The sequence below is a fragment of the Mesoplodon densirostris genome, chromosome 3 (genome assembly GCF_025265405.1).
Source record: "Mesoplodon densirostris isolate mMesDen1 chromosome 3, mMesDen1 primary haplotype, whole genome shotgun sequence".
In the NCBI taxonomy this organism is placed as follows: domain Eukaryota; kingdom Metazoa; phylum Chordata; class Mammalia; order Artiodactyla; family Ziphiidae; genus Mesoplodon; species Mesoplodon densirostris.
Window position 1 is genome coordinate 130,067,597 of NC_082663.1, and position 20,376 is coordinate 130,087,972.

The following is a 20,376-nucleotide window of genomic DNA, read 5'->3' on the forward strand; positions in this document are numbered from 1 at the left end:
AAACTGAAGATTGAATTGACCCTGGCAACCATATTGTGTTTATGATTTTTCATTGTGAACCAGGAAAGCATATGTAACTTTTGAACTTTAAGTGAAAAGATTAAAGTGGCAGACCTTTTTATCAGTGGTTTGTCAGTTTAAAACTGCAGAATTCTATTCTTGCCATATGGTTATGTGTTGCTTATACAAAATTATTATCCTGAGTAGTGACTGCTTTCCTGTCTCAGTGTAGAAGTGCCTGTGTTTTGATTTATTGTTCAGATCAAATACCAAAACATTTTCTTAAATACATTTTGTGTAATATTTTATTTGTATACAGTGTTATTGATGAATTATTTAACTAGAGCATGGTATTTTAAGTAGTAAGTATAACATATGTTAGATAAAGTTAACTGTCATTTTTGAATTTAAAAAAATTTTTTTGGGGGGGATATGAACTAGAATTCTGCCAAACTGTTGCTTATATATACTGTCTTGTAACATGCTTTCTTGAGATATTTTTGTGTTATAAATATGAAGATTCTTACCAGGTGTGATACTGGGGACTGTAAGAAGATAGAAATAAAGTCACCATATTTTTAATTGTCATGTGAAAAAAAAATTAAAAATAGAACTGCCATATGACTCAGCAATTTCAATCCTGGGTATTTATCCAAAGAAAACAAAAGTATTAATTAGAAAAGATATATGCATTCCTATGTTCATAGCAGCATTATTTACAATAGCTAAGATATGGAAGCAACCCAAGTGCCCATCAATTGATGAATGGATAAAGAAGATGTGGTATATACATACAATGGAATATTACTCAGCCATAAAAAAAGAAATCTTTGCCATATGTTCACTTAGAACATATGCTAAGTGAAATAAGTAAGAAAGAGAAAGTACTGTATGGTTTCACTTATACTCAGAATCTAACAAACAAAATAAATGAACAAACATAACAAAAAAAGAAACAGAGTCATAGATACAGAGAGCAAATAGGTGGTGGCCAGAGGAGAGCTGGTAGGGGGAGGAAAGAAAAAGGTGAGGGAGATTAAAGGCACAAACTTCCAGTTGCAAAATAAATGGCTCATGGGTATGAAATGTACAGCGTGGGGAGTAAAGTCAATAACTAATATCTTTGTATGGTGACACATTGTAACTAGACTTATCATGGTGATCATTTTGAAATGCATAGAAAAAAATCACTATGTTGTATAACAGGAACTAACTGGGTGTTGTAGGTCAATTATACTTCAAAAACAAACAAACAAACATACAAACTCATAGAAACAGAGATCAGATTTGTGTTTACCAGAGGTAGGGGATGGGGGAGGGGCAACTGGATGAAGGCAGTCAAAAGGTACAAACTATAAGACAACTAAGTATTAGGAATGTAATGTACAACATGATAAATATAATTAACACTGCTGTATGTTATATATAAAAGTTAAGAGAGTAAATCCTAAGAGTTCTCATCACACACACAAAAAAATTTACTATTTCTTTAATTTTGCATCTATACAAGATGATGGATGTTCACTAAAGCTATTGTGATAAGCACTTCATGATGTATCTAAGTCAAATCATCATGCTATACACCTTAAACTTATACAATGCTATATGTCAACTATATCTCAATAAAACTGGAAGAAAAAAATAATGAAGATGTGCTACCAAGTTACATTTACACCAAGTCTGTATGGGACTGCCTGTGAGCTTCCTCATGGTCTTGTCAACCAAGTATAGCATCAAACTTTAAGATTTTGGTCAGTCCCCAAAATCAAAGAAATGGGCTTCATAAATGAAAAAAGTCAGATGCAAAACATCACATATTACATGATTCCACTTACATGGAATAATCAGAAAAGGCAAATCCATAGAGACAGAAAGTCACTTGTAGGTTGCCTAGGGCTGGGGGTGGAAATAGGTAAACAGGTACAAGGGACATCAGTGGGGTGATGAAAATGTTCTAACACTGGATTGTGGTGAAGGCTGTACAACTCGTTAACTTTACTAAAAACTACTGATGCCCTTAAACGAGTAAATATCATAAAATTTATGATACTTAAATTACACTTCAATAAAATTGCTTTTAAAAAGCCAAAAAAAAAAGCTCTTGTTTTTTGGGGTTTTTTTTGCGGTATGCAGGCCTCTCACTGTTGTGGCCTCTCACTGTTGTGGCCTCTCCTGTTGCAGAGCACAGACTCCAGACGCGCAGGCTCAGCGGCCATGGCTCACGGGCCCAGCCGCTCTGCGGCATGTGGGATCTTCCCAGACTGGGGCACGAACCCGTGTCCCCTGCATCGGCAGGCGGACTCTCAACCACTGCGCCACCAGGGAAGCCCCAAGGCTCTTGTTTTATTTGGAAATCTTTATAAGCCTTTGATCCATCCATCTGAAATCTATTTTGGTATCAAGAGTGAGGCAGGTCTCCTCTCATTTAGCAACGTCTTGGCTGTTCTACAAGGTAACATTCTGGGAATAAAAAGGACTTCTAATCTATGTTCAAGCATCTGACACTCACCACTCCCCCACTGACCTCTCACCCAGCAACTCACCTCAATGGCTTGGTGGAGAGACTTGTCATATTTCTCAATGAACTCCCGCCGGATGTTGAGCAGGTCGATCTCACTCCGGGAGACCATGATCCTGGTGAGGGTCTTCTCCTCTGTGCCAGCACCCTGGTGGAGCCAGGCGACAGGGAGAAACACAGGGCAGGAGGAGAAACAGGGTTAGGTCAGGCAGGAACTCATGGGTGTCCCTCTGCCTCTCTCCCTTTTCCCTCCAAAACCAGCATGGGACATCCTGCCTCTGTCTTCCACAAACAGTCCTGACTCAAACTCCCCTGTGCCAGGACTGGCCAGACAGAGGCAAGAACAGCCTGTATGAGTTGAATAGTGTGCCCCCCAAATTCATGTCCACCTAGAACCTAACAAGGTGATCTAATATGGATATAGGGTCTTAGCACATGTAATTAGTTGAGGTTATACTGCATTTGGGTGAGCCCTAGATCCAATGACTGGGGTCCTTACAGGAAGAGGACACATGGACATACACACAGATAAAGGCAGAGACTGGAGGGACTCATGCTTAAGTCAGGAAACACCAGGATTCCAGACGCCCACCCGAAGCTAGGAGAAAGGCATGGGAGAGTTTCTCCCTCAGGGCCTCCAAAAGGAACCAGTCCTACCAACACCTTCATTTTGGACTTCTGGCCTCTAGAATCGTGAAAGAATACATTTCTGTTGTCACTTAATTTGGGACAGCAGCTCGGGGAAACTAATACGGGGCCCAAGGAGCAGATACAGGACACAGAATACATGGGCAGCCAAGGCCCACCTCTGCTCCCCAAGGAGCTCTGAACACCAGTTGAGGAATCAGAGCCGGCACATGGCGGGGGCTCAAGAGATGGCTGTCATGTTTGTGGACACCCACCAACATGGGACTCTCAGGCCCACTCCTACCAAACTGCCTGAGCAGGCTCTGTCAGCAGCTGAGACTCCACTTGTGGGGCTGAGAGGGTGGCCAGAGTGGCTTGGGTTTTCAGGAAGCCAGGGCTAGTCCCAGAGCTGAGCACTTGCTTCCTTTCGTGATCGTTGGTCATAGGAGACACTGCGTCATCTGCTAGAATGTGAGCTCCAAGGGGCAGAGACTGTCTTTTTCAGCCCTGAGTCCCCAGAATAAGTTTCTCAACCTTGGCGCCTGGGACCAGATAATTTTTTGTTGCAGGGATCTGTCCTGTACGTTGTAGGATGTTTAGCAGCATCCCTGCTCTTTACCCACCAGATGCAAAAAGCAACACTCCCCAAGTTGTGACAACCAAAATGAGTCTGGACATTGTCACATGTTTCCCGGGGGGCAACGTAAACCCTGGTTGAGAACTACTCTCCTAGAACCAGGCATGAGGCAGATGCTGATACATATCAAATGGGTGGAAACAAACACAATTCCTGATCCAGGGGATGGCGCACATGTGTTTGTGGGGGCAGAAGTGCTCGAAGGGAAAGGAACAGACAAGTAAGTCTTCTTACCTTCATAGATTTGTAAAGTTTGTCGGCAAAGAAGAGAGGCTTATTCTTGACACTTTGAACTGGTAGGAGGAGGAAAGAGACGCAGGGAACTTGGTCAGAGGAGATGTGCCCAGACCATGGGCTGCTACTGCTGCTAGAGAAGTAGCATCTCCTCTATCCGCAACCTGGGCCCAGGATCGTTGCCAAAGCCAGGGTCATATCCAGGGCCTGACGCTTTCACTCCCTCTTCCTGATACCGTCTCCTCTGTCTCATCCCTCTCACTGGGTTGCAACTCGCTTCCTGCTAAGGTGCTTCCAGCTAACTAAGGCTAGTAGAGGACTCAAAGGGAAGAAACCACTCGTGAACCCAAGGTACAGGGCCTCAAACTTGTAAGGCCATCAGAATCAAAGAAGAACTTGTTTAAAACTCAGGTTTTGGGCTCTACCCTAGAGACCCAGATTCAAGAAATATTTCGAGCAGAAGTTCTCAAAGTATAGTTCATGGAAGGCATCAGCATCATCTGGGAGCTTCGTAGAAATGCACATTCTCATGCCCCATCCGAGATGTGCTGAATCTGCAACTCAGAAGGTGGGTGACCAACTCATCCCACTTTTCCTGGGACATTCCTGGTTTTAGCACAAACCCAGATGGTTGGTCACTCCATTCTGGTGCAGCCTAATGTTTGAGAACTACTGACTGAAATACTGTGCCAAAGCACGTCTGCCAGTATAATTTAGGGCACGGTGCCAATCCCTAGGGCTGAGTGTTGCCCACTCTTGCCCCATTGGCAGCCCCTGCTGCCCACCCATCCCTACCCCAGATACTGCCTGCCTAACAACCTCCCACACTTTCGCAAGGCCTGGGGGTCTCTAGTCCTCAGCAGCTGCTGGATTTCAAGGCTCCAGAGCTCACGGGGGCGGGAGGGTGTCTCAGATAGCTTAAGGAGGAGGAATCAGATGCCAGGACCAGAAAGCCAGAATGACTCTGGATATAAAAGTGTCTCTATCAGGAAGGCAGGGGGCGAGAGGCTGGAGCTGTACATCCCAAGGGCACAGTCACGCAGGAGACAGGCCTGTACCCTCCCCTGCAGCAGGCTCGGGAACCGTGGGAAAGATCACATTACATACCGACCTTCCCAGGTCCTTATGTAGCTCCCTACCACCTCCCAAACAAACCCTAAGCTCCTTGGCCTGAAAATCAAAGCTCCTGCCTGCCTCTGCTCTCTCATTGCCTCTGTTCCCCATTCTCTGAACATTCTGTGAATTCCTTTGTGCCTCTGTCCTCCTGGTAAGGAGAAGTCTGCTGTCTGCCTTCCACTACTTTACCTCCCGAATCCACATCCCCAGTCCCATCACCTCCCCCAAGGAGCCTGCCCTGACTCGGAGCCTGGGGCTCAGTGTGGTTAAGGAGCAAACTGGGCAGGAACTTCCATCCTCTGCAACCGACCCCAAAAACCTTCCCCAGCACCTGAAGCCCGCCACCTGCCTCAGAGGACCCCGGGGCCTGCTGTGGGATGGAATGAGGTGGAGTGGTGTGTCGGTATGCACACTCGTGCGCACGCGCATACACATGGTCTAGGTGGGAGAGAGGACAGAGGGAGAAACACGAGGAAAGCAAGGTCTAGACGTGTCTCCATAGACCAATTACTCTGGTGATTAATCCGAGCGTGAGCTTTGGGCTTGGGCGGCCTATGGTGTGACTCCGGCCTCCACTACTGATATGTAACCTTTCTGAACCTCAGGGTCCCACTTTGTAAAATAAGCCGATAAAAGCACCTCGTAAGGATTCAACCAAAGCTGTGTGCAACTGGCTTCACACAGTGCCTGGCAGGAAATAATAAGAGAAGCTAACATTCAGCCAGTGCATTCTATGTGCCAGGGGGCAATGTTTTTTTTTTTTTTTTTTTGCGGTTCGCGGGCCTCTCACTGTTGTGGCCTCTCCCGTTGCGGAGCACAGGCTCCGGACGTGCAGGCTCAGCGGCCATGGCTCACGGGCCTAGCCACTCCGCTGCATGTGGGATCTTCCCGGACCGGGGCACGAACCCGTGTCCCCTGCATCGGCAGGCAGACTCTCAACCACTGCGCCACCAGGGAGGCCCGGCAATGTTTTTAAGTGTTGTATAATTAACTCATTTAAATCTGTGTACTAGTATCACACCCACTTTACAGAGGAGGAAAACTGAGGCACAGGGTTCCTGTGACTTGCCCGTGGATATAACTGTACAGATAGTAAGTGGCACCGCTGGGACTCTACCTGGATTCACTAGGCTCTTCTGCCTCCTAGGTATTGTTCCCAGGTGGTAAAGACCCACTGAAAGTTAAATAATAACATCACAACAATAACACCTCTGCTCCATCTGTTCTAAAACACCTTGTTCTCGAAGCTGAAGTCCCTGAAATCAAGATGCACCCTGTAATTGATGGCAATTATGTGAAAACCTTCCACTGACACCTCCAGGTAAGATGAAAAAAAATGTGCATCAATACAATGCATTTGGTAGTCATAAATAAGATATTGCTAATCGCTAATACTAATAAAAACAAGTTTGACCTTTGCTCATATCTACTCATCCATTTATACACATGGAGAAATTGAGATCCAAAAGGGGAACGACCAAGAACTCAAATTACACAATGAGAGTAACCAAGGAGATGGGAGGAGGGTAAGGTAGGTGTGTGTGTGTGTGTGTGTGTGTGTGTGTGTGTGTGTGTGTGTGTGTGTGTGTGTGTGTGTGTGTGTGTGTGTGTGTGTGTGTGTGTGTGTGTGTGTGTGTGTGTGTGTGTGTACACACGCCCAAGGCCTACAGGACACTGCAACCCCTGCCAGCCTGGCCATCACCCTCCCAGCCGCTTCCCCAGAGAGCACTGTTTCCTCATCCTACCCTGCAGCCCAGAACAAGTTCTTGTGTTATCCTGCCAATCACACATAGGCAGAGCCCAAAAAATGGCAGTGCTTATTTTCCAGTACTAGTAGCTTAGGAAACTATAGAGGCCACACTCATCCAGTGAATCTGGCCATGTTCCCTGTGCCCCCCAGCCCGCTCCCTTGGTCCCCACCAGTTACCAATGGCCACAAACACATCTCTGACATCCCCGGACATCTCCTTCTTGATGGTGTGCTCCACGTCATAGTTGGTCATCTTGACGAACTCCTGGAAGACTGGCCCCAAGAGAAGCCCCGGAGGTGGGAGGTGAGCTTTGACTCAGAGGAAAGGGGGAAGATCACCCCTCCCCAACCAATCCAGCAGCAGCAGCAGGTATGGTTGCAGCCCAGGCCTAAATGCATTGGTCAGGATTGTTGTGGAAGGGATGTTCTGACCTCAGGGCTGCCTTGAGCTGAGTCAAATCTCTATCAAGTCAGACACTGCCCCAGAGCTTTGGACAAGTTCCAGGAACCCAGGCATGGGTAGTAGAAGGAGCATGCGTCTTATTCACAGCTCTGCCACAAGCTGACCAAGTTGACCTGGGGTGAAACCCTCCCCCTTTCTGGGCCTCCCCTTCCTCCTGGATAGAGGTTTGTTTTGTTTTGTTTGTTTGTTTGCTTGTTTGCTGTGCTGAGGCATGCAGGATCTCAGTTCCCTGACCAGGGATCGAACCCGTGTCCCCTGCAGTGGAAGCGTGGAGTCTTTACTACTGGACCACCAGGGAAGTCGGGATAGAGACTAATGTAAGTAATCACAATGATAACACTAAGGAAGTTACCAGGTGCTAAATGCTTTTTGTGTATTTATTTTTTGTACCCTTACAACAGTCATGTGAGGTAGAATTAAAATCCTAAATTTATAGGTAAGGGAATTAAGGCATAGATATTTAGTCACTTGCCCAGGGTCACACAACTGATAAGTGGGAGATCTGAATGAAGGCATTCCAGCTCCCAAGTCCGTTCTTTTAGTCACTGTGCTAAAGCACTTTTACTGGCAAGTGCCAGACATATGCATGTCAAAATGTCCACGTCTTAGTGGTAAGGGCACTTCATCATCACCTAATGTCAGGGCCACCACATATGGGTGTGCCCTGTGCACGTGGCCGCCTGTGTGTGTACATGGTCCTTGTGTCATTATCACCCCTCACCGCCTTGCTCCTGGCAGACATCACCAAAGAATCATGACACAGAACCTTCGAATCCTTCTCAACACAGCATTCTAGGCAGCCACTACCAATCCACTGGAGTTGGCCTTGGAGGGAAAAGCCACCTGCCATCTCTTATCCCAGGCATCCCACATGCTTCCCAAAGGAGGTGAAGAGAGTTGGTCTGAGGCTGAATGATGCCGTTAGCAGCAGAGCCAGGACTAGACCTGGCTCCCGGTCCCCATCGGCCACCACACTCCCTTGCTGGGGTAAGGAGTGGGTGGGTAGGCAACTGGCTCCTATTGTCAAGACTAGGGGACCTTCCTGCTGACTTGGGAAGGGGAGGGAGTCAGGCCTCACCTCTCCGGAGGTGCTGATAGCTACGCGTGCAGAGGATCATCATGAAACGTGTCTCCAGGGAAGATTTGTCTCCACTGGACGTGTCTGCTATTTCCTGCAGAGCCCGGGTCGGGGTGAGAATTTGAGAGGGAAGACACGAGAAAGCCTCGTTTGTTATTCACTTTCATGTCTGCCTGGGCCGAGGGCAGTTAGAAGCTGGGCTAACTCAGCCACCCAAGGAGGCTGACGTTGGTCCCTTCCTTCTTCCTCGGACTCCACATCCCCGCTCCAGTTCCCAGAGACCCCGTGGACTCACCCAGAGGAGCTGAGCACACAGCACTTCCACCCTGGCCTCAGGGTCACAGGACTGGGCCCAGGGGAGGGGCAAACAGGCACTGGGCATGGAGACTCAGAGTTCTCCTTCCATCTTTAAACCCCTCTGAAAGCCCCTCTGGGGAAGTGTGTCTGTGCACGTGTGCAAGGAAAAATGGCCTAGCCAGTGTTTCCCCAAGTGGGGTAAGCAGGCAAACATATTTTTACACACCACATATGTAGGCTTCCACAGTGATCTTCTAGCCAGCTATCAGTTCTATTTACATTGATATGAAATTTCCTTTAAAATAACTCATTTTGGGTTAAAATAAAAAGAGTCCATTTAAAGAAAATTATTCACATCTAGTGGTATGTAGCACAAATCAGGCGGATGGTGAGTGGTGAAGTTTTGGGAAACATTTGCCTGGCCCATATGTCACCCACCGGGGTTCTTTGGAGGCCCTGAAGGGGAGAGAGAGAACCTGGGGGGCACACCCCCAAATCACTGCCTGACTCTGCCCCTCAGCTCCACCCAGAGGCACAGCCAGACTCAGACCTTTAAAATCCACGTGAAGAACAGGGCACTCACCAAGATCTCAGCAGCCACCTGAGAGCAAGGAGGAGACAGGAGAGAGAGGGGGGAAGGCAAGAGTCAGCGGAGGCCCGGAGAGAGGGCCCTGGGGTGCAGGTGAGGAAGCCTGGCTCAGGGTGGCAGAGGTCCCACAGTGGGGGGCAGGGAAGGGGCTGGGAGGAGGCACCTTCCCCTGACCTTTGGGCTGGACCTCAAAATGAGGACAGGTCTGGGAATTCACGATGAAAGTGTTTACGGGAGGGGTAAGAGGAGGGCACAGGATGGGACACTCTACCCCTCACGCCTGGCAACCTAGGGCGACTCCTCAGAGCCACCGAGAAGTTCGACATGAGACATGCCCTGTTTCCTACACCTTTTACCACATTTGGAGTTGAAGGGTCCTTAGGAGACCTGTCATTTACCCCCTCATGTTACAGACAGGAGACAGGAAAGCTGAGGCCTGGAGGGGACGTGCAGCCGATCAGGTGGGAAGATGCCAGCTGTTCAAGTCATCTTACAAGGGTGAATTTTCATCATCACATTATGCTGAACACAAAATTCTGAGGTTAGGACACTATTTTGTTAGGCAAATAGCTGTGACTCGCAGGGCCTGGGAACAGAATATAGCCAGTCCTGTGTACCTCAGACTGAGTTTTGCCTTTTCTTTTTTTCCCGAAACTCTGCCAACTACTTTATTCTATTGGGCAGACTGAAATCATCCTCTTTATAAACATCTCAATAGCCTTAGGCTTTAGAAACCTTTTCATTAAATAAATTTGTAATGTCTATCAAAATTCAAAATGCACACACCGCTTGATCAAGCAACTACACGTTGCTAGGAATTTCTCTTACAAATAAACCAGCAAAAGTCTTTGGAGATATTGTTCACTGTAATAGAGAAAAACTGGAAACCATCACTAGATGACTTGTTAAATAGGCAATGGTTCATTTAGTAATGGAAATCCACGCAGCTAGTAAAAAGAATCAAACTGGTCTACAGGGCTGATAAGGAGAGAGTTTACATTTAAATTAAGCAGAAAAGTAAAGTACAGCATGCTGTGTATAAGTGTTCCTTTTATCTAGATGAGAAAAGATAAATGTATGCTCACTCTTACATATTTACTGGGAAGTCGTGCTAGAGGGGTAGTCAAGATACTGTTGACAGTGGATACCTTCAAGGAGAAGGACTGGGGGGAAGAGCTTTTGCATTTTGTTTTATTTTTCCTGAAATTTTATGTTTACATTTCCTCAACATGCAAATACGTTAATTTTTTTTTTAAGTCAAATAGGAGTTATCAGAGCTACTAGGATTATGGGATGCTTCTGGTTTTTATTTACACTTTTCCATATTAAAAACAACCTGGTTGCACCTTGAGGACGTTATGCTATGTGAAATAAGCCAGTTACAAACGGACAAATACTGTATGATTTCAAATATATGAGGTCCCTAGAGTAGTCAACTTCATGGAGACAAAAAGCAGAATGGTGGTTGCCGGGGGCTGGGGGGAGGGGGAGTAGGTAGTTGCTGTTTAATGGGTACAGAGTTTCAGTTTTGCAAGATGAAGAGATCAGTGGATGCATGGTGGAGATGGCTGCACAACAGTGTGAATGTACTTAATGCCAATGAACTGTACACTTCAGAAAGGTTAAGATGGTAAATTGTACAATGTGTTATGTGTATTTTACCACAGGTTTTTTTTAAAAGTTATGCTAAAAAGTCTAGTATTGCTATTAAAAAGAGGGAGATGTTTAAAAAATTAAACAAAATGGAATCTAAACTGTCAAAGATTCTTTACTTATTTGGATGAGAAGAACCCCCAGATATATTTGTTTTTTCAAAGCACTTTAAGACAATCATATTTGTAATATGAAAAATGCAGTGGGTAACTACAATAATTTTCCAGATATTCAACACAAAAGCTTTTCCTTATTAGCTGAGCCACTTCATGCCAAAATTAATCTCCGAGAGTTAGAGTTATCACATGACCCAGCAATTCTACTCGTAGACATACACCCAAGAGAAATGAAAACATATGTGCACATAAAAACTTGTACACAAATGTTTATGGTAGCATTATTCATAATAGCTAAAAAGTAGAAACAACCCTAATGTCTATTAGCTGATGAATGGAGGTTAAAAAAAAAAAGTAATGGGCCTCCCTGGTGGCGCAAGTGGTTGAGAGTCCGCCTGCCGATGCAGGGGATACGGGTTCGTGCCCCGGTCTGGGAGGATCCCATGTGCCGCGGAGCGGCTGGGCCCGTGAGCCATGGCCGCTGAGCCTGCGCGTCCGGAGCCTGCGCGTCCGGAGCCTGTGCTCCGCAACGGGGGAGGCCACAACAGTGAGAGGCCCGCATACCGCAAAGAAAAAAAAAAAAAAAAAAAAAGTAATATATCCATACAATGAAATATTATTTGGCAATGGAAAGGAATAAAGTACTGATATATACTATGATATGGACAAACTGTGAAAATACTATAATAAAGTGAAAGAAAGTAGCCACAAAAGGCCAATTATTGTAGGATTCCATTTATATGAAATGTCCAGAATAGGTAAATCTAATATAGACAGAAAGTAGATTAGTGGTTGCCTAGGGCTGGGGGGTTGGGAGGAAATGAGAGGAACCGCAATATGTACAGGGTTTCTTTTTAGGGTGATGAAATGTTCTAAAATTACTGTGGTGATGGTTGCACAAGTCTGTGAAGACACTAGCAACCACCGAATTGTATTCTTTAAATGGGTCAATAGATAGTATGCAAATTATATTTCAATAAAGCTGTTATATTAAAAAATAACCTGGAGATTGAATTATCTAAAAATGGCCACAATTCTTCATTTCACTCTGGATCTATAATAATTAGATCATTTACATGATTTACTGCTCACACTGGAACACTGAGAGTAAAGGGCAAGCTATTTGCAATACTGTGGGGCAACAGGTAAACACTGGCCATATGTCACCTGATCATAACAGACCCAGATTTTGAGGTTGTTCTCGATGCTCAGAGTGAGAGCCTGGGAAGGAGGAGGTGTAAAACCAGCAAGCACACACCGTCAAGCACTAATGTCATTATTTTTCTGGGGGACCTTGGCTCTGCATATGAAATGCCTTCAATTTTTGTATACATTTTCCTCCAGCATTCCCAATTCACCTCGAGAAATCTAAGGAAAAAAATCATGAATGTGATGAGAGTTGGTTACCAGGGAGAGGGCTTTTTAAAAGAAGTTTGGTAGATGCTTAAGTATTTAGCCATTAAATGATGCTATTGATTTTTAAAAAATGATATGTTACCGTATTCACAGAATACTCATTTTTAACTGTTATAAACCAGGAATCCATTTTTATAAATACATAAAAAGACAACTAGAATAATATATTCTAAAATATTAACAATAGCTATTATTAGTAGTAGGTTATGGGGTTTTGTTTTTGGTTTTGCTTGTTTATTTTCTAAAGTTTCTACAAAAGAATATGTATTACTTGAGAAACAAAATATTTCTAGCTATAAGGAAATGAGTCCACACTAAGATCAGGGTCTAGCAACTGTGAATCTGGAGAAGCAGCTGAGTTGGGCGGGGTCTGGCTCTGGCTCCCTTGGTTGACTCCACCCAGGTTCTCTCTCCAGGCTTCTCTCCTGAAAAGTGGCTGCCAGCAAGGCCCACCATTGCCCCCTGCTGGCAGCAACTAGAAGCATAGCCTCCTAGGCGGACCACGCACCAAGCAGAATTCCCCGGAGGATGAATTTCGGGGTGATGGATGGATTTGGGTTGAGCTTTCAGGAGGAAGCCAGGTTCAAAGACCCTTAACGGCACAATGGGGCTGCTCACAGCAGTACTTAATAAATACTTGCTGAATGCGGGGATGAAATGTGGTCTCAGCAAGCCAGTCTAGAGGGGGGCTTCCCTAGACTGGGTTCCCAGGCTAGCCCCCATAAACATATCTATAACACATTTGGAATACCTTATCTGAATGGAACCCTGTAGCTTCTGACAACTGTATTCCAAACAAGGGGCAGGACAACTAGACACCAGCAGCTACCTGGTTTGGAAGCTGCAGGGAAATTACTAAACTGGGTCCTGGAGGATATTAAATGGTATTAAGTGCAGGTTTTGGAGTCAGGCAGGCCTGGCTTAAAAATCACACCGTGGCCACTTAGAAACTGTATCCTTGGATAGGTAAGGGGCTTCACTTTTCCTCCAGTAAGAAAATGGGGTCATATCAAAGTATGAAATAGCCTCAGCATCATACTCAGTACACACTGTAATAGTTTTGTAGTTGTCGGGTTACAGCTAGATTCTTCAGCTCAGGTGGTGCTGTAACATTTCACACCTCTGTTGGTAAAATTCAGAACAGGGCTGCTGCCCTGGCTCCCAGTCTATCAGGGCTCTTTTCAACCCACCCACTGTAAAAGAAGGGGGCTGGAAACACTGGCTGTGGTATCTATGCCCGACCCCTGGACCTGGGCCAGGCCAGAGGATGCCGGGAACAAGGCACAGGTGAGTGGCGACAGTGCAGATGGCCTCAACAGGGACTCCCCATCCATGGGGACCCAGAGGGATAATAGATTTGGAGTTGTCCAGCCTCCATGAGAAGCCATCTCCAGACCTCAAGCTCATCAGCCTTAGAAGCAGGGTAGCAGCAGAGCAGCCAGAAAACCCTAGAGAACCCCCTGCCCCCCTATTCACTCAACAACACATATATATTGAGTACCAACCATGTGCCACTTTGGATACATCAGTGAGCAAAACAAAGACCCCAGCCCTCGATGAACTTCCTTTCTAGGTCTCCCAGGACATTCCCTTTGACTTGGTCACATTTTATAGATAATAAACTGAGACCTTTAGCACTCAGGCCCCCTTCCCAGCAAGCTCCCAGACCAGCGCCCTCTGGGTCAATTCCACCTGGGCCCCTGATTTGCTGTGTGACTTTCAGAAGCCATTCACGCTCTCAGGGCCTCCATTTTCCAACTGTAACATGAGGGGCCTGACCTGGACAATCCATAGGTTCCTTCTAGCTCTGAGGGTCTAGGGCTCGCGCTCTACTCTTCACACAGGAAATGTCAGTAGCATCAGCACCACCCTCCCAAGCCTCTCTCTGAAAGTTCTGGAAAAGTGTCCTAGTCTCACGTCTAAGGGTGGAGAGGTGCAGAGGCCAAGAGTCTAAGTGTAGCCGGTCACACCAGCCATGTCCTGCCAGATGCCTTCCCCACTCCCAGACAGCCGGGGCCTGGCATGGACAGATGTCAGCTGGAGCCACTGGGCAGGGCATGGGGTGGGGTGTCTCACCTGGGCATCTTCCCGCGCCCGGTCCCGATCTTCTCCTCCCTCCTCACGGTTCCCCTGCAGCAGGACCAGTAAGAAAGTTCAGCCTCCAAACATCCACCCTCTCTGTCCCTCAGTAGCCACAGGACTTTGCTCAGCCACCCACCTCTCTGAACCCTCTCCCTCATGTGTAACATGGGGACAGTAAACCTGCCTTCGTAAGGTAGGCAGTCGTAAGCATTAACACAAACATTGGGAAGGCACTTAGCCCAATGCCTGACTCAGACACACTGGGCTTGCCATAACTGTGCATCAGGGGCAGGCGCCTGGGTTGCAAGAATTCAAGAGATGGTAACAGAAGCTCTTGGATGATGACACAGGGAAAGGTCACCTACATGGCTTTGTCCTGTCAGCTGGGGGCCCAAAAAGCCAGGTTGAGGGCAATCAGGGAAGGCTGCCTGGAGAAAGGGGCACCAAGCCAGCTTTGAAAAGTGAACAATGGAGAAGGCATTGCACAAGTAATAACTGCCTCAGTGGTAAGACTCTGAGGAGGCAGCAGGGGAAGACATCCTCTCCTCATCAGGAGTGGACTCCTAACTCCCTGCCCTTCCCTGCAGCAACCCTTCCCCCACTCCCAGGGCCCCAGAGGGCCAAGCTGGCCTGGGGCCGTGAATTCACACACCGTGGCCAGAGAGATGAGGATCCTCTTGAAATGGCCGGACGTGTCCGAGCTCAGAGCATCTTCCAGGGACTTGTGATAGTCTGAGACAGAGAAAGGAGGTGTGGGCACCTGCTGGCCAAGAAGGACATGGGATGGGGAAGGGGTCCTAGAAGGGCAGACTGAAGTCAGAGCACTGCTGGCGGGGTGGTGGAGATGAAGGAGTTTGTAGTTGGCTCTTGGGGGCATCCAGCTACCCTCCTGTTGATTCTGACAGTGATGTGCCCATCGGTCCATCATCTCCCTCTGCTCCTGTTCCTGCTGAGGGCTCAGTGCCTCTCCTCTCTCCCATACAACGGCACCTCTGTCTTCACTCTCTTTCCTACCTTCGCTTCTGCATGGTAGTTGCTGAACCCAAAAGTACAGCTCTGATCATGTCACTTCCCTGCTCAAAGATTCTACCATTTTAAAGCTGCTCAGAAGAGAAAATGCTTAAAACGTTTTTGACTGACACGCAAGGCTCTTCAGGATAATATGGAATCATTTGTTAAAAATTTATTAAAAATTTCAAGACGGTAACAGCAAAGCATGTAACCAGGCACAGGGCCTTCTGAATGCGGGGCCCTGTGTGACTGCACAGGCCAAACGCCCATGAAGCCATCCTCTCTCTCCAGTGGCCTGGGTGCTCTCTCTCCCACTCCCAGTCAAACCCTCTTCTACCTCCAGGCCTCTGTCCTGCTGGGACTCCGTCTGGGGCACCCTTTTCCCAGACACAGGGCTGGGCACACCCAATGGGCTTATCAAAGCCTCGTGGCCTGAGAGGAGGGAGATGGGGCAGGGCTGTAGGGTGAGGCCAGGAGCTGAGGGACCTGCTCTTCCCCCCAACCTCCCAGCGGCACAGGCCCCAGGCCTCCCGCACTCACCCTCCTTATAGGCCTCATTGATGGCCCGGATTTCAGCGTTGGTCCGAGTGGCCAGGATTTCGATGAGAGCCTTTTCATCTGTGCCGGCTCCCTAGAAGGTCAAGGCAAAGAGGATCTGAACCACAGCCCTGACCCCCGTGCAGAGGCCCGAGGGGCCCAGGTCAAAGAGACCCCTGCTCCAAGAAACCACGCAGGACGTCAACGCTCAGATCAAGCCTTCCCTAATTTTCTTTTTACCCTCAGATGTGGCCCCCAGGCCAGACCTTGGCATGATCAAGGGACCACACTAGCTTGTAAAGATTTCCAGAACCTCCCACGAGAAGTGCTTTGGACCAAAAATTTTAAAAAGAAAAGAATATACAGGATATGGGGTTGTGTGTATAAAAATGCTTATATGCATATATATATGAATATAAATATTTATATCTAAGTACATAAAAAAGACAGAGGACATGCATCACAGTATAACAGTGATTGTGGTCTCCGGGTGGGTGAGGGATCACAGATGATTTTTATTTTCTTCTTTTTTGCTCTGTGTATGTTTTCCCAAGCTTTCATGGTGAACACATATTGGTCAGAAGAAAAAAAAAAGTTCCGTGCTTTAAGGAAAACAACAAGCTACATTTGTTTACATTTGGATTTGACAAATGATACATGGACTGAGGCAGCTGAGGAACCCATTATTCTAAGGTCCCCACTTTGGGGAAGGGAAGGGAGGTAGACAAGACTGGTTGACTGATGGATTCAAATATCTGTTAAACACCCATTATGTGCCAGTCACTGTGCAAGCTGCTGGGGCAATGGCTATAAAAAAAGGTAAGACGTGTCTCTGTCCTGGGAGGTTACTGCCCAGTGGTCAACCGGTCTCTGGGTTCTCTGACCTGAAGGAAAGCTTCAACAGTCTCTTTATTAAAAGCTGGTGTGTGATGAGGACAGCCTTATCCTGAGTGTTCTGAGATGCATGGTCTAGCCCCATCCTTCTCCTAATTCCATGTTTTTAAGTCATTCATTTTTTTGTCCAGGAATTTTAAAAGGACAATAATCTCAATTTGCTTTGCCCAGGGAATGTCTGTTCTCCTCTTAATCCTTAAGGAGCCGAAAACTCTAGTGGTTTCATGTGGTTGTCAAGTCAGGCGCTCGAATCAGACAGACTTGATCCGAATTCCAGCTCTGCTACTTCCTAGTGCTATGACTTTAACCAAGTAACTTAAGCTCTGAGCCTCAGCTTCCTCATCTGTAAAATGGGGACAAAAGAGAAGCCTTGCCTTGTGGGTTGATGAGACAGGGAACTGAGCTAAGACACTGAGCCCAGGATAGGTGTGGGAGGGGGTCTACCAAGGAGTTACATCCAACACACCTGGGCTTGGGAAGAGTGCCTGTGTCCCCCCCAGCACCCACAGAGACTGGACCCCACTCCCTTGGTGCCCACACCTTACCTCCATGGCTTTCTTCAGCTGCTTGGCATCATAATGGGCCGGTGGCATCATGAGCCCCAGAATCAGCCTCGCCAGGTCTCCAGAGAGCTCAGACTTCAGGTCAGCCATCAAGTCCTGCAGAGGGCAGAGCCAAGGTCATGCCAACATCAGCACTTGCCCACATGTGATTTGGGACAGGGAGGAGACATGGAAGGAGGAGACGGGGGCTCCACATGGATGCAGGGATCGTGGGAGCCTGTGTCTGTCTTGGCTGATGTTGGGTTCACTGTTTTGAGGCAGCCAAAGAGGGTGGGGGACAAAAACCAAGCTGGAGGAAGACCTGCTTGTTCTCCTTGGAGGCAGGAGACAGGGAAGGAAAGGGGGCAGTGCCATTTCCATCCTGGGGAAACTGGTCAGCCAAAACTAGATGCCACTAACACAACTCATATCCCTGATCGAAGCTCTAAGTGGAGCCAGTCGCACACGTGTTGCTGACCACAAGGAACCCGGGGTGCAGTGGGAGGGAGAGGTGTGTGTGCAGGCAGCCCAAATCCAGTGCTGGAGACACTCCAAGAACACGTGGCCACAGGGGGTCCCACTGCCATGAAGACCCAGGTGCAGAGCTGGCTGTGACAGGCCGAGCTCCCTCCAAGGAGGAGCATGGAGGGGGGGCCCAGGGCCCAGGCTGAGGCCCTTACCCGGCCGAAGTGAGACTTGAAGGTCTGGCGGATCTGCTGCCGTTGGGCGTTGCTGCGGTGCGTGATGATGTCAATGATGGTGTCCTCATCAGTTCCTGAGTCCCCAAAGCCACAGTTCAGAGGAAGGCCTTGGCCCATCTCCCCCATCTCCCCCAGTGATGGGCCCCATCCACCTCTGTCAGGGTAGAGGCCAGGATAGGCAGTCTTATGCCCCCAAGTCCCTGCAGCAGCCTCGCTTCTGGCCCAAGCCACTAACTTCCCCTGGATTTCTTCTGCACTTCTTTCTGCTGTGTCACTAGTTGAGGGAAAAAAGACCTCTGGGAGAGCAGAGAGCACTGGGTTGAGAGCCAGGGCTTCTGAGTTCTAGTCCCAGCTCTGGCAATGGCTATCCCCTTGGACAAGTCCCCTCCCCTTCTGTTTCACGAAGAGCTGGACGGGTTACTAAGGGATCCTTCCAACCTGACAACCTAAGTCCTTTTGGGGACCCTGTGTCCTTTCTCTGTAACGCCCTGAAAGCTGGACCCAAAGTCCCTCTAACCACAGCAGGTTGACTCTGGAAGGCATCAGGGTACCATTTCCTGCCCCTCAGATCAATGCCATCAACCTCAGACCTGGCACAGGACTCTGTCTTTATTTATTTATTTATTAAATTTTTAAGGACTCTATCTTTCAAGAACATTTTTACCCCTGTCATCTTACAGTCTTAGATATGCTTGGTAGATATTATTATTCCCATGAGACAAATGAAAATGAGGCCCAGAAGGTAAAAGACTTAGCCCAAGGTCCCCTGGGAGGTGCTGTTAGACAGGTGGGCGAGAAAGGGCAATGGAAGCCAAACCCAGATGCTCTGTCCCCGCTGGCCTTCCTGAGGACAGGCCACCCACCCACAGGTGGTTCTTCTCACCTAAGCCAAATGGAGGCCTGGATATGGGTAACCAGCAGGGGGTGTTCCCACGCCAGAACTGGCCTCTTGGGTTACAGGGTCTACGTCCCTTGTTTTATGCATGGAGATACTGAGACCCCCAGGTGGGTTACAGGACTTGCCCAAAGTCACACAGTGAGTCAGCAGCAAAGCCAGAGCAAAAACCCAGCCTTATCACCTAGTACTTTTTTCTATACCAGGGCCTGGGAGCACCTTGGTCTCTGGGAATGTTCCTTACAAACGCCCTCACTCCCCTCCTCCCTAGACCTAGGGAGCTGGAGGCTCCAGGGTGATGGAGACTCAAAGCAAATAAAGTGCTCGTCATCCTGCAGACCCCAGTCTGAGGCCTCAGCTCTTGCCCCTGCCAGGCCCATTGCCAGACCTGCCACCCCTGCTGCTCCAGAGGCCAACCTGGTCCCTTTCACGTGCCCCTTACCAAGTCCCTTCATGGCTTTCCGCAGGGCTTTGGCATCTGCGTCAGGGTTAAAGTCACCAGCTGGGTGCACAGTTCCTTTCATCTGCAAGAAGCAGAAAGTGACTCAGCAGGTGCCTGGAGGCCCCCCGGGGGCCAGGCCAAAAGAGGAGCATGCGAGGGAGGGGAGGCTTTCCCCATGAGCCCCAAACCAAGCAGCTTGGGGGGAAAGAGGCGGGGGTGAAGGCACAGCAGACAGACCCCTGCCCTAGAGCTGAGAGAGGGAGGAGAGCGACAGACCCAGGCCTGGGAGCAGGTCAAGTGTTGTCAGGGGAAGAGAGGCTGGGCTCCTGCCCCAGGAGTCAGCTCTGGCCCAGCTGCACTGGAACCCAGTCCATCGGAACCCTGCCCTGTTGCCAAGGTCTTCTTGCCTCTTAGAGAAATGCTCTCCCTGAAAGGGCAACTGAAATGTCCTGAAATACCAGAACACAGTTGCCCAAATTTCAGTCACTCCTGAATGACCTTCACAATGTTTTCTATATTTGTGTATACCCCATGTTATTTCTTAATATTTTAACTTAATTCAGCTTCTGTTTTATTTAAATGCATTCATTTTGAAGTGCACTTAAATATTCCTAAAGGGCAAGGATTTTGGTCCATTTCGTTCTTTGATATACCCCCAGAGCCTGCAGCAGTGCCTGACACAGGGGTAAGTTCTCAAAAAAAATTTGCTCAGTGAATTAATGAATGAAAATGATTTTATATCACTATCATGAATAGAAAGTTGGTGTCACGTGCCATA

The 20,376-nt window shown here is 47.8% G+C and overlaps 1 protein-coding gene across 3 annotated transcripts in view; it reads right to left on the minus strand.

Annotated features, from left to right (window-relative positions):
- Positions 1-20,376, minus strand: part of ANXA6 (annexin A6) — a 54,456-nt gene that overhangs the window by 4,659 nt on the left and 29,421 nt on the right. For 2 of the 3 annotated variants that reach the window (XM_060093672.1, XM_060093673.1), the window contains exons 15-25: positions 19,599-19,680; positions 18,241-18,335; positions 17,564-17,677; positions 16,128-16,218; positions 15,229-15,308; positions 14,571-14,624; positions 9,304-9,321; positions 8,424-8,517; positions 7,060-7,155; positions 4,017-4,075; positions 2,544-2,666 (exon numbers count right to left, since the gene is read on the minus strand). In XM_060093672.1, the coding sequence (XP_059949655.1) occupies positions 2,544-2,666; positions 4,017-4,075; positions 7,060-7,155; positions 8,424-8,517; positions 9,304-9,321; positions 14,571-14,624; positions 15,229-15,308; positions 16,128-16,218; positions 17,564-17,677; positions 18,241-18,335; positions 19,599-19,680 (906 nt within the window). The remainder of the gene's footprint in view (positions 1-2,543; positions 2,667-4,016; positions 4,076-7,059; positions 7,156-8,423; positions 8,518-9,303; positions 9,322-14,570; positions 14,625-15,228; positions 15,309-16,127; positions 16,219-17,563; positions 17,678-18,240; positions 18,336-19,598; positions 19,681-20,376) is intronic. The other variant, XM_060093674.1, reaches the window with a different exon arrangement.